Below are 13,937 nucleotides of genomic sequence, written 5' to 3'. Positions count from 1 at the left end.
TCGCTTAATCTGTGCTCCGCTTATCAGGGCTTTATGTATCCTCGTCCGCGCGCTTCACTTGGGGTTAAAGCAACTCCGCCTTGATTGAACTAATTGTTATCAGCCTTTCTGGAACGGAATATTCCGAGTTGGACAGTTCGGGGTTACTCAACCGTGAGTGTCGTTTTTCACTCTGAGTTTTCCAAACCGGCTTCCTGAAACAGGGCCCCGGTCCTGTCATTAGGTTTATGTCTGTCAGCTGTTTTCCCCCATGTGTCGCCACTTCCCCTGATCACCTCATGTCTGTATTTAAGCCTTTTGTTTTCTTCATGCCATTGTCAGGTCGTCTGCTCATCCATGTCTCATCTCCAGGTACCCATGTCAGTTCACTATGGTTAAGGTTTTTCATGTTTTGTTATTAGTTCTCCCAGTTTAGGTTATTGTTTAGTTTTCACCGATGCCCTATTATTTTGTACCCTCGTTGCTAACCTCAATAAACGGCTTGTTTTGTTAATCCACACCACGTTTTGGTCTGCGTTTGAGTCCTCCTCTGCAACACATACGGTCTGCCCCAGCCAGACCGTGACATGAACTTTGAGAGTGTTTAAACAAGAGGGAAAAGCGTGAAAATGTTCATGTCTGTCTGAGAAAAGTGCATAAAGTGTGTAGTGAGGGGTTTTACAGCCTTAAAACATCTATAATAATTGTAAAAAATAAAGTTGGCTACTTCGCGGATTTCACCTATCGCGGGTTATTTTTTTAGAACGTAACTCTCGCGATAAACGAGGGACCACTGTACTATAAAACTGTCTGTCTGTGAACTGTGGTTCAAGATTCTGGCACATCAGGATGCATAAAACTGTTTCAGTTAGTTAGTAAGTTAGTTTAATTGCAGGCTGTGATGTTCATGTGGGTTCATGCCCCCAAACCCAATTTTTGTATTAATCATTTGTAAACGTGTAAATATGAAATAAATAGCAAGATACCATTAGCAAACTCTTTGTTTATTCTCCCTTGATCAGTTATTTATTTTACTTTATTTCACGCCCTCTTGCAGAGGCACTTTGCCCCACCACTAGAGGCCCGCACTAGAGAACCACTAACTAAAATACTCTATTGTGTTTTATTGAAGATGGTTAACATTTGTTCTTTTATATCTCCATATCTGTAGATGCATTGTATCTTTAGCTAAATGTGACTATAAATCTTTTCAAGTGTGATTAGTGTGACGCGAGACATCGTTGAAAGGAGGCACATGAAGGTTAAGCCTTAAATGTTATCCAGTTGTTGATGATTAAACAGATGCTTGTACACGCAGATTATCAAAGGTCCAAGGTTTAGAAAAATACTGAGCATATATATATGTGGGACAAAAGTAAAACAGCAGCCAGGAGTGTGTAGTCGAAATCTTGGCTGACAGTTTGGCTCTGTCATGATGGGAAGGTTCACAGCTGTAATAGTTGCCCTTCTGTTTTCATGCATCTCCAGCACGTCAGGTAAGTGCACTGTATGATATATATATATAACAACTTCATCAAGAAATGTGCGGTCTCTGGTTTTCAATCATGATGTAGTGAGTAGTAAATTTGCAACAACAGTTCTCACAAAAAAGCCTATATATTTTAAATGATACAACTTTACTATAACAAAATAATGTAAAACTGATTAAAATATTTCGTGAATCCATCATAATGTTCGATAATGAGCCAAATCAGCTGAATCAACACTTTAATCCACATGTTAGAGTGGAATATTTTGCCTTTTCTTTCACACAAGACTCCACACCTGAGCTTCTGTCATTTATTTTGAACAGGACAAACATGTGAAAAGAACTGTGGGAAAAACTTGGACTCATGTTCATGCCACACTACATGCACATCTCTGGCGAACTGTTGCGCAGACTATAAAGAGTACTGCGTGGATATATCTCCATATTCTGGGTCTCTTTTCGGTGGCACAGATTTTATTATACTTGATGCAAGTTTCGAAACGGCTTCAGAGATTGAATGCAGGTAAGACATCTGTAGTTCTGTAGAGCTTATAAGTGAACATTTTATTCATGTAAAATAACCGAATCCAATGGACTTTCATGGACAACTGTGTTATTTATGTTAACATTAAAGAGTTTAAATACAGATCAGAACCCTGCTAATCATTCTTTTATTATGGCAGGTTCAATGGCAACATTAGTACGGTGGGATATGTGGATGACGGAGGGACAGGCCATTGTATCTCCCCGCTGTTATATGAAACAGGATGGATTCCTTTTGAGATTTCATCAGACAATGGCACTACATTCACTAGAGCCGGAACTTGGCTTTCAGGTATAATACCCGCTAGATACTCTTACGGGTGTTATTAGAACCCATCAGTTTCCATTTGATATGGAGATCACATTAACCATGATTTTTTGTGCTGTTGCAGTTCATACCGGTAAGCTAGATTCTAAGTTCAAGGCGATTCTGGACAACTCAACAAAATGGCAGTACTATGGCACACCTAATGTTGGAGGCACTCTTGAGATGACGTGGAATACCTCTTTAGTAAGAGCAGAAAAGGTCAATATAGAGCTTTGGGGATACAGGGAAACAGGTTGGTGAAATTCTCTACATACACTTTATAGCTCACATGAGTTTGTTGACTGGAGAAATACATGATTTTAACCACAGTGTTTCTCTGTAGGAGAGCCCTATACAGAGTACTGGCTGGGTGAATGGCATTATTTATACTCTCTTGCAAAGGATCATCCTAATAATGGCTCCTTCAGCTTTTTGCCCAAACCAGCAGAGAACAGCTTTTCATCTTCGGAGCTCGGCTCTGTGCGCGTCAGCTCCAGCAGCCATCCTGACGGCATGTGGTACGTGCAAACACTCTCTGTGGTATATAGGCGACTGTTTTAATGATTAAGGATTTTCATCGTCCAAAGATCAATATTTATTAGCATTTAGTGTTCCACTGTGTGGCGAATGGGGATAGGTTCCTTTCACCCTCCTTTTCTAAATGTAAAAAAGCCTCTAGTCTTTGGTGTGTGCTTTCTGATATTTCTAAAGTAATGAATACACATATTATGTTTGATTATACACAAAAGAAATTATACATGGATATAAATTTCACCTCTGCCAAAAGAATGCCCTAAATCCTACAAGTTGAAGCCTGAAAAATATTTAAGTCTAAAAATTTAATTTCTACATGTAATATCTCTTTTACAATTGAGGTGTACAAAAAGTTCTGTTGGTTATGCTCAGGAATGTCCAGGCAGCGTGGACCGAGGATCACGCTCTGGCGTGGCATCTGGAGGAGAATTTCAGGAAGGACTCAGCAGGCTGGGCCCTGGATAAATGTCTGGCATGGGACGAGCTGGAAAATCAGCTGCCCAACTTCCTCAGTGAGATCATAGACTGCCCCTGCACGCTGGCTCAAGCGAGAGCAGACACAGGCAGGTTTCATGTAAGTGAGAGGAGCAGAAAATAAAAACTTGGTTGCACACATTTGTAACAGCAATGCAAAAACTGTACTTTTTAAGTCCAACTGCTAAGGAAGAAGGGAACAACTACAGACAGTAAAAAGGAAGCACAATGGAGAACGCATGAGAACCTAACAGACAAAACAAAGAACACAGTCAAACTGAGGCTATAAATACACACGAGGTAACGAGCTAAGTGGAAACGGGAGGGAAACTAAACACAGCAAAACACAGTTAAGGTAAATAACAGGCAGGAAGTAAAACCAAAAACAATGCATGGGAAACAAAGTAAAACATGGGAATAAATAGAAACACTGAACACAAATGAACTGAACACTGGACAAAGAGATGAAGAGAGACACTGGAAAAAAAACCTCATGCATAGAAGCTGGAACTAAAAAAAGCCTAAAAAATATATTTGGGATTTAGGGGACTGAGAGATCATCAGCAGTTTAGATTTTTAATGCAGAAACTAAACGTGTGTAATTACTTCACATGTCTATGATGATTATCAGTAGCTGTTATCGTTTGTAAATGGTCATTGCTTATCAGTTTATGAAGGTCTCTCTTAATTATTTATGAGAACATGAAAGCTGAACATTTCAGATGTTATTGCCTCACAAATAAGGATGTTATAATATAATCAAAAATTTGTATGGTTTTATTGTTCATGGAAGAATTAAGCTTCTGGACTGGGTTACAACACCTCTACCCATCATCCACAGCACTTGCTATTTTCAAACGGGAAGCTGATCTCCTTACTTCAGGTTGCACAATAGAAAGTTATTCACAAACTGCAACATAACATCTCCATTTTTTCAACAATAAGCCAGACATGGGATATGTTTTCAAAGTTACAGTGAACACGTGATCACAGTGAATTGCACATTTGGCTGCCAGGTCACAGACATTTTATCTTTCTCCTCAGACTGACTATGGGTGTGATATAGAGAAAGGGAGTGTGTGCACCTACCATCCTGGGAGTGTTCACTGTGTGAGGGCTATACAAGCCAGGTGAGTCTTCTGGTTAGAGTGGTGCCCAGAGTTCAAGTATTTTAAACCCTACATATGCATTCGAATTAGGAAAATACGTAGCATATGTGCAGAATAAAGTTTTTTTTTTCATTTTAAAGTATTTGTTTTAAGTTAAAACAAATCATATAACAAAATAGGGCTCATGTTTTCACTTGTTTATTTTTATATTTGGGCTGATAGTGAGCAGTAGTACACTTTGTACTTTCATTACCATATATCCACTTACTGTCAGGGCGCTGCAGTTAAACATCATGCATTACACCAGTTAAGTTTTGATGTAGGTACTAACCATAGCCCATAACCCATAATTATAACTAACTAGCTAAATGACTAACTATAGTCCTACTCAATAAATGCGCAACAGTTGGGGTGACTGTGGCTCAGGGGGTTGGGAAGTGCCTCTGTAACCGGAAGGTCGCTGGTTCGATCCCTGGGCTCTCTGTCCTGGTCATTGTGTCCTTGGCAAGACACTTTACCCTACTGCCTGGTTTTGGCCAAAGTGGCCGATGGCGCGATATGGCAGCCTCGCTTCTGTCAGTCTGCCCCAGGGCAGCTGTGGCTACAACTGTAGCTTGCCTCCACCAGTGTGTGAGAGTGAATTCAGAGTAATTCTTATTATGTTAATGAAACACACACATGTATATCATCCTCGCCAGATACAGTCAGTGTCATGCATTCCGAGAATATAATATTTTCTATTATATCCAGTCTAGACTATGTCTAGTCTTTGTGGCAAAATCTTTATTTATGATCACACGCACACCTCTGTTGTACAGTAGCTTATTTTTGAGGTTACTTTATTGATCAAACATTGCAAACAAACTCCTACTCACTGTCTAACTTGCACTTGGTTTGTTTGAGTTGAATTTTTGATTTTTCAACGTTGGATCAGTTTGTGTCGCTCCTATTCTCCTGTCTCATTAATTAGATTAGTGCAAAGTTTATTTCTGTTGGTTACATTTTTAAGATTGCACCTAAAAATACACAAAACGTTTTGTGTTTTGGCCTAAAAAGTGGTCATCATACTGTATGTATTAGAGAAACATAGTCTTGCATTTGGATTTATAAATACATATTTAGAAAATTCTCAGAATTTCCTTTTTAGCTTATTATTTATTCACGCATGTAAAAAAATGCCAACACTCTAGAAAAAAAGTCAGATATGTTAAAAACAGTATCATGCAGTATTATGTTCTTGTTATAAGCTTGTGCTGCCCACTAGAATGACTGTGGAGTCTTGTTTAAATTGGGTTTTTTTGCCTTTGGCTTTAACAGATTTTACTGACACTGTTTGGGAAATTTGTCCACAGTCCCAAGTACGGAGCAGGACAGCAGTGCTGCTACGACAGCACCGGCACTCAGGTCCTGACAGCAGACTCGATTGGGGGTAGTACTCCAGACCGAGCGCATGACTGGGGTTCACCTCCTTACAAGAAACCTCCTCGAATCCCTGGACAGTCTCACTGGATATACGATGTCCTCAGCTTCTATTACTGCTGCCTCTGGTCTGACAACTGCCATTACTACTTCAAACACCGGCCCTCCAGTGACTGCAGGCGTTACAAGTCCCCCCAGTCAGGTGAGTTAGCCCTGGTATTACAGCGTGTTTCACAAGATTCGTTTTTAGTGTCTTTATTTTTGTTGTGTGTTTAATGTCAGCTGTGGTCTTTGGAGACCCTCACTTCATAACATTTGACGGCACTAGCTACTCCTTCAACGGCAAAGGGGAATACACTTTGGTGATATCAGCGGAAAAGCAGCTGACAATCCAAGGCAGAACAGAGCCTGTGACGGGTGAGCCAGTGAACTTTAACACTACCACTGTGAACAATGCTCCACAAATGCTGTCACTGAAGAAGAAAACTATTACAGCAGTTTATTTACCTGATTATACCACTATTAGAAACAACCAACGCCACAAAGCTGTCATCTGTTGCTATGAGAGAAGCGTCCTCTGACATCATCGAGGTACGGCTGGTCAGTGGTAACAGTGACCTCGAAGTGCTGCTCAACCAGAAAACGCTCTCATTTACTGAGCAGACCTGGATGGACTTATACGGTGAGAAACTGATTTATCTTATTCCTCATGATGAAACAAACTGGTTTTATTTGGAACCCTTTTAAAAACTGTATTCACTCCAAACATTTTCTTTGGAAGTGAGTGTACTTGTGGGCTCTCGTACTCTTGTAACATTGTGTTTTCTATTGTGCAGCTGATTTTACTTTCAATATCAGTTTGCTAAAAACCCAGTTTTACGCTTTCTTCTGTAAAGATTTGAATTCACAGGTTTCACACGGCGAAATCAAAAAGTTCATACTTGTGTGGAGAAAAAACATCAGCTTCTGTGTCGAAGGCCTTGAGGCCTTGCGTGTACAGCTATGACACTGACTATTATTATGAAGGAGCATGAGGTCTAGAGCCTGACCAGGAGCATCTTCCTTATTATTTCAACATGTACAAGTTTGTGAACAGTGAAACTGCTCCCCATCAGTGCTGACCTCTTCTGCAACGTCTTGACATATGAAGGACAACAGCCAGCCCAAATGTCCTCCACTGTGAGGCAAGCCATTGTGGAGATCTGCAAATGTGCAGTGGCTCGCAGTGCATTGAAACAGCAACGCCAACACAATATTTGCTCAGTAGCTGTCCTTTAAAACTCATGTGACTCCTGTATGAATTTCATTTTGAACGGTTGGTGTTTGCATGGAGTGACTTAAATGTAAGAGGCTCAAGGCAACCACCTCGAAAGGGATAACAGCCATATACTTATATCAGGTGCTGTCTTATATGTTATATAAGTAAAGGCTGAGTACTTCTTCCAACACTGCAGAAATCTATAAAGCACTGTTTTAATGGCACAACCTGTCTTTTATTCTCTCGTAGGTGCATTTCTGTTTTCTCCTACGTCTACAAATGTGACTGTGATGTTTCCCTCTGGAGCCGGGGTGGAAGTCCGACAGAGAGAGGGAACCATGACAACCACTGTGCTCCTGCCAGAGGATTTTAAAGATGCCACTCTTGGACTTTTGGGAAAGATGAATGGTGATGCCAAAGATGACCTTGTTTTCAGCAATGGGAGTGTTGTGCAGAACTCCAGCAATCCAGAGGAGCTGTTCAGCTTTGGGGCCAGCTGTAAGAAATCGCTAAACCTTTACATCACTAATTTGTGGGAAAACTGCTATTGTTACTTAATTTTTCTGAAGGAAGGGTAACAGTTGGCAAATCTAAGATTTGAGGTGGTTGAAAGACAGAACAGCACTGGTACAGGGATAGAGTGGTTTTCATTGTCGCCTCACAGAATGGAGTCCTGTGCAGGGTTTCCTCTGGGTACTCCAGTTCCTCCCAAAGATATGCATGTTAACGGGTGAATCTGTCCAAGTTGCACCCATGCTCTCAGCCTGTGACAGCGAGACCTTTCCACTGTGATATCACAATAAACATAAACATAAAACCTGAACATATCTTCCAGGGGCCCGTTCTTCGTACCTCGCTAAGTAGGTTAGCCGGATTAGATTGTTGACGATTTCGCGTGATCCTGGATCAGTCGGTTCCCCGAAGCTCATCCGGGACTTGCTGTCATAGCAACAGAGCCGTAAGCGTAAACCTGCTCGGGAGCAGGTTTACTTTATGTAAACAGGATTAGATCGCGGCCACGCAGGTATGTCCACTTCATTTATACGAAAGCAACAGCGATATTTCTCCACTGTTTCACCATAAATAAATATTATCAATGTAACTAAAGATAATGCAGCACTTGATCCTTTTATTGATGTCACACAGATACATACAGGTCATTTCCTAAAAAAGGGAAATGAACTATTAACATTCTATTACATGTATGTGATTATTACAGATGTAATTCATATTTCAGAGTAGTAATTGTAAATTACTTCGTGTAATCAAGATGAGAGACCACGGCTATAAAAGCGAAGGTGGATTTGGGAAGCCTGTCGCAGCCATGTCCTGTCCGTATACGCGACCAACCCATTGCGGAAGGTGCAAGATTGATAAGGAGAGTCCTCAGAATTCAGCGTATATTGCGGGATAGACAGGATCCTTTAGCTCAGCGCGACAGTGTGCTCATAGAGAGATATCGATATTCCCGTGAGGGTATTATTTACTTAACCAACTTGTTGACGAGGGGGTGCAGGACCACCACCTGTCTTTTTTTCCTCTGCCCTTTTCTTGGTTGCTGTTATGAACAAACTAACAGAGTATTACAGGCCAGTATTACCTTGCCAAGAGACGCAAAGCAATCTAAGAGATAAATATTACCATTCTGTAGAATACTCCTGTATTCCACTTTTACTTGTTCCCATGTTCTTGTGGGTCCTGTTGTGGCTCTAATGTGAAAGGGGATATAATATAACATATTATAATATAATATAATGCCATATGATATTGGACAATATAGTGTCATATGATAGATCTACCCTACCGCCTACTGGTGTTGGCCAGAGGGGCCGATGGCGCGATATGGCAGCCTGGCTACAACCGTAGCTGCCTCCACCAGTGTGTGAATGTGGGAGTGAATGAATAGTGGTATCGTAAAGCGCTTTGGGTGCCTTGGAAAGCGCTATATAAATCCAATCCATTATTATTATTATTATTAAATTACCTACGAGTTTGATTTGTCAGCAACTTTCTGCCAGCCCTCTCTCCTTGCTTTTGCAGCCTTTGCAGTGTTCCCTTGCGTTTTAATTAAACTCTGAAACTCCTGAAATCCCTCACTCATGAGTTCTTGCTCTGCTGCCGGAAAATACCGAGCACGCCCCTTCGACATTTTCGCCGACCAATCAGCGGGTTGCCGATCAATGTTTCTACTATCGATGCGTAGCCCCTTTTACGACACCCAGTGATGTCACATTCCTGCGTCCAGCTGTAGTAATCGTCAACAGCAGGTGTGTTCGGGGAACCGGATTAGCGAGCTCACGGTTAGCGCGATGATTTGATCTTGGATGTGTCATTTGATCTTGGATGTAGTAAGCAACGTACGAAGAACGGGCCCCGGGTCTGATAAGTGTGATCAGTGTCGAAGTGCTTTAAACTTGCCACAAGGGGGCAATAGCTGTGGTTACAACGATACTTCCTGCCCCTGTAGAAGAATGTGGAGATGCAGCTTACTGTCCTGACCGCTGTAAACACTTACCTGAGAAGTTTATTGACCCAGTCAGTTTTTGTTAGGCAGGAGTGTAGAGTGCAATGCTAGCTTTCATGAAAACAGCAGAAAGCTTGGTTAGCAAAGTGCATCGCACATAGACAGATACTGACAAAGTAATATAAAAATAAAACTCTGAAATTTCAATCAAGGAAACTGGAACACAGACTTCTTTAACCGTCGGTTAGTGCAGTCAACTAGACATCAACCCTAACGTTTATGTCATTATTTAAAAGAAATCACCCCTGTTGCTTTGATGGCAAAATTAGGCAAAAAGACTAACCTCAAGTGGTCATCCAAGGAACTGCAGTTTTGTGGTAGGTGGTGGTTGGTTTCATTTTTAATCCCCAAAAGATGTCACATGAATTAAATCCATCAGTTTTTTTGTGATAATGCTCTCTGTCAGGGGTTGTGTCTGCTTTAATACTTAGAGCATGTTTTTCTATGATATTTGTGGTGGGAAATGAAGGTAAAGCTCTGTTTTTGTCTTACAGGGGCAATAGCCAATGAGTCTGCCTTGTTTACCTATGATTCAGAATACTTGTTGGAAACATATTACCGTGCCCCCAGACATGACACCAGTTTTATTCCAGTGTTTTTGGTTCCTGAGAGTCCAGATGATCCACTCGCCAATCAGGCAGCAACGATATGCTCCGGAGGAGGCTCTCAATTCTGTAGGTATGAGTGAAAACTTTGATTAGCCTTCTATTATTATAATAACAAACTGAATGTAAGTGTAATGTTTTTATGAAGCATATCTGCTTCAGATATGTCAGTAAATGTTAAACGGTTAAATAAATGTGTGCTAATTTTGCACATAAAGTTTAATTCGGCTACTAACACACTGATGATGTCACACGTACAGTGCATCAATTATATTATCCTCCACTGGGTGTAAAAACTACACATTGACTGTCTGCCACACACAGGAATACATGAGAAATACTGAGTAGCGTTCTGGGAAATAATATGGTATATGGCACAACTTGTTAAAAGACATAAAATCTCATTTTCTGATCTTTGCTTATGTGCTGTAGGTATGACATCCTGGTAGGTCGTAGTCCAGGAATCGGAAATGCTACGAGAATGTCTTTCCAGAGTCATGTTTCTCTTGTAGAGGATCTAAAACCAGGTAAAAAGCTTTAAAAATTATCCAAAAGATATTCCATTATTTATTATGTACCACTTGGTATGACATTGTCATACTTTGCAGTATTATCCTGTGGGTGGCTTTCACCACCTGATAACGGGAAAAAGGAGGGAACCACCTACTTACAAGGAGCTAAGGTGCGGCTTTCCTGCAATGAGGGCTACAATCTCAAAGGATCAGCACTGCGACTATGCCAGGCCGACGGCCAGTGGTCTGGAGAGGAGACACGCTGCGTGGCTTCCAGTATGAACACATCATGACATCAATAAATGATGAAATCAATAAATAGCAAGATTTTGATCTTCAGAAATCAACAGATGATTGGTGACAAATGTGTCCGTCTTTGAGCAGGAGTGTGAAATGCACAAAAATATCATCAAATGACTTTCATACAAGCGTGTCAAATTGTAAAAACAAAGATTTAGCACGAGGATGGATCTGATCAATCATATTACATGCCTAATTTTAAAAATTGCGTCACTGGAAAAATACCTCAGAAGAAGTAGCAGCACTCTTACCTTTTTTTTTTTTTTTTTTTTTAACCACGGGCCTCCTTTTCATTACTTATTTACTTATTTAGTAGTTACAAACATGCAGTGCAAAGAGATGTTAAGAGACGTGCATCTTCTTACTTCTTCAACTGTAATATATTGCCGGTATTTCTTGTTTGGATTTGTACTATAAACCTTGCGAATAAGCAAAAAAAAAGCTCAGCTTCAGCGCTCACACTTGCCCTGTAACTTCCCAAGGAAATATTGAAGGCTTTTAATTGTTACTCATAGGATTAGACATTCAAGATGTGCATTTATCAGCACCCAGTTCAATCAGATAATATGCAGGCAATGACCTAAATTTGATGAAAAACAGAAGTCTTCACAGAAAAGGCCGAATCAAAGAATGGGAAAGATTGTGCATGCATCCCGCTCTCAAAGGAATGAGGACTAAACCGAAAACCTAAATTAACAGCCCAGTTTTTTGCATAGAAAAAGTAAAAGCATCACATCACGATCCTCTTAGAGATACCAGTTTGAATTTTTCTGGTCACAAAAATTAAATATCTGGAATTGATTTTCCACCATATCAGCCATCAAAGGGGAGGGTGATTCTCCTCATCTGTACAGCAGCAGATAGAATTTTTTTTAGAAGAAAAATAAAAGCTGAGGACGAGCAATAACTCTAGTAACAAAAGAGATTTCACTGAACTCATATAATGCCTGTCAGGAGATTATTTTCTAACCTACAAACTTTCAAGGGCCAAAGGTTTACCAAAGCCATTAGGATTTATTGTCAGGCTGTAGATCTTTCTATTGATAATGACGCATTTGGCCTGCTGATGTTCTTACATGAAAGGTCAGGGTACAGTCAGGATTTCTCATCTGTGACCTGCAAATGTCTGTAATAGCAATTTACAGAATAGTTGCTGAGATGCTTTTGTCTGAACAAAAAAGTAAAAACAACAACAATACAAAAAAGCAAAGTAGAAAAGTGAAGGAAATTTTGGCCAGTCTAGTGTTCAAGATCATCCTTTCATGCACCGTTGCATCATTTTCAGTGCCGTTGCTATTTTTAGATCTTTCCAAGAAGTCTCGTTGCACTTGATGTGTGCTGGAGAGGACAAAAAACAAACACACAAATATACAAAATCTGTACTGTGGACATGATACCCTCGTATAAGACTTGCACCCTTTTTTTAAAAAACATATAAAGATCATGTTTTCTACTTTGTTCTTCAGCTAAATCAAACTCTGAATCATGTGGTTCCTGTTTGATTCTTACACACTTAACAATCAAGTCCCATTTTTTCCCCATTTGTCCTGGATAACTTGACTCAGTGGGAAAAGAGTCTCATTTAAATCTGTGCCTTCAGGTAATACCACAGGGATTGTGGCTGGTTCAGTCATCGGAGCGCTGACGCTAATTGTGATCATAACAGTAATCGTGCTCCACTCCAGAAAACGTAAAAGGTACAGTAAGATATTACTTAATCTTATTAGTGGATGAATAAAGTGATGATATGCACTCATTTTATCAGGATTATGTTATAGTACCTGTTGCTGAGTGAAAGTTGAGTTAACTTTTATTTTGTATCCCTTTCAATTTCAGAAAAGATGAACACTCAGCAGAAACAGAGAGTCATTAGAGCTTAGGGGAGAATCCACAATGACACAGCTATAAATGTAGATTAAACATTAATCTAGCTAAACAGGTAATGGGTAAAACATTAATCTAGAAATGGAAGAGGCTATGTCTATTTATTAACAATGTCCAAGACCAAGTCGACTGCATGTGAACTGTTAATACTATAACTGCTAGCTTCTATATACTTCCAGCCTCCTGTCTACACTAATAAGTTGACTGCTGTTGTCGTGATTCTGACTCCCAGGTATTTCAGGCAGAGCTGGACACACCAGGCTCCTGTGCTGGCTAAGTTAAATTATGGTAAACAAAAGAAAACGTTTGATGTGTTAAACAAGTGTCTGCTCCCATATTTAAGGCTTGATTAGCAGCACGTAGTTGTGTAACACTATTTTTAAGCACTCCCAATAAGATAACTTCTCTTCATAGTCGCTGAGTTGCTCTTGTTGGGTTTGTTTAAACAGTATTTGAAGCAGGGCTGGATGGAGTTATGTGTGTCCCCCTTATAGATGTCAGGTCTCTCCTACTGCCATTGCAAACTTTGGACAATTTAAAGTTTGTCAGTCCTCGGGCGACCAACTCGTTGGACTCGGGGCTCCAACAGTTGCTTTGTCTGTTGATTAGCTGCTCCTGTGGGAACAGGTTCCTCTGCACAGTTAGTATCTACATACAGTGCAACACATTTAACCTCCGTTTGTGTTGAAAAGTCAAACTGTGTTGCATTTCTTTTGGGTTTTGTATTGTTTTAATGTCATTCAGTCATTCAGTAAAATACAGCACCCAGTTTATTAGATAAACTGATGAACTCCAGCAAACTGCTCCTTGCCACTGCCTAAACACTCCTCTTATGTCAAAAACTAATATAAATATTTGAACTATTGTGTATGTAGAGAAGAAAACGCTGCACTTTCTTGGTTGTGTATTTCTTAAATGTTAATAAATTCTCTTATACAGTTGGCTGTTTTTAAACTGTATTAAAATATAATATGAGAAGGTGAATCTTATTCTTGAATCA

At 40.1% G+C, this 13,937-nt stretch overlaps 1 protein-coding gene across 2 annotated transcripts; it reads left to right on the top strand.

Moving 5' to 3' along the window:
• The first annotated feature begins 1,221 nt into the window (after positions 1–1,221).
• LOC113025737 (sushi domain-containing protein 2) lies at positions 1,222–13,915 on the top strand. 2 transcript variants are annotated; one of them, XM_026173839.1, is made up of 16 exons: positions 1,225–1,475; positions 1,793–1,991; positions 2,152–2,303; positions 2,404–2,571; positions 2,662–2,836; positions 3,225–3,426; positions 4,371–4,456; positions 5,788–6,056; positions 6,137–6,271; positions 6,381–6,536; positions 7,362–7,610; positions 10,131–10,314; positions 10,674–10,768; positions 10,850–11,029; positions 12,654–12,750; positions 12,890–13,915. In XM_026173839.1, the coding sequence occupies exons 1-16, from the start codon at positions 1,412–1,414 to the stop codon at positions 12,924–12,926; spliced, it is 2,448 nt and encodes an 815-aa protein (XP_026029624.1). In that variant the 5' UTR covers positions 1,225–1,411; the 3' UTR covers positions 12,927–13,915. The 2 variants fall into 2 exon arrangements, with proteins under 2 accessions (XP_026029625.1, XP_026029624.1); XM_026173840.1 differs by lacking the exons at positions 10,850–11,029; positions 12,654–12,750; positions 12,890–13,915 and having other exon boundaries at positions 1,222–1,475; positions 10,131–10,310; positions 10,674–10,762.
• Positions 13,916–13,937: the final 22 nt, after the last annotated feature.

The sequence above is a fragment of the Astatotilapia calliptera genome, chromosome 7 (genome assembly GCF_900246225.1).
Source record: "Astatotilapia calliptera chromosome 7, fAstCal1.2, whole genome shotgun sequence".
In the NCBI taxonomy this organism is placed as follows: domain Eukaryota; kingdom Metazoa; phylum Chordata; class Actinopteri; order Cichliformes; family Cichlidae; genus Astatotilapia; species Astatotilapia calliptera.
This window is presented reverse-complemented; position numbering and strand designations above follow the sequence as displayed.

Bases quoted from the DNA above. Each gene is read 5' to 3' on its own strand.
- LOC113025737 (XM_026173839.1), top strand. From the start codon at position 1,412: ATGATGGGAAGGTTCACAGCTGTAATAGTTGCCCTTCTGTTTTCATGC. The intron at 4,457-5,787 runs GTGAGTCTTCTG...ATTTGTCCACAG, and splicing joins GTGAGGGCTATACAAGCCAG to TCCCAAGTACGGAGCAGGAC. The intron at 6,057-6,136 runs GTGAGTTAGCCC...GTTTAATGTCAG, and splicing joins TTACAAGTCCCCCCAGTCAG to CTGTGGTCTTTGGAGACCCT.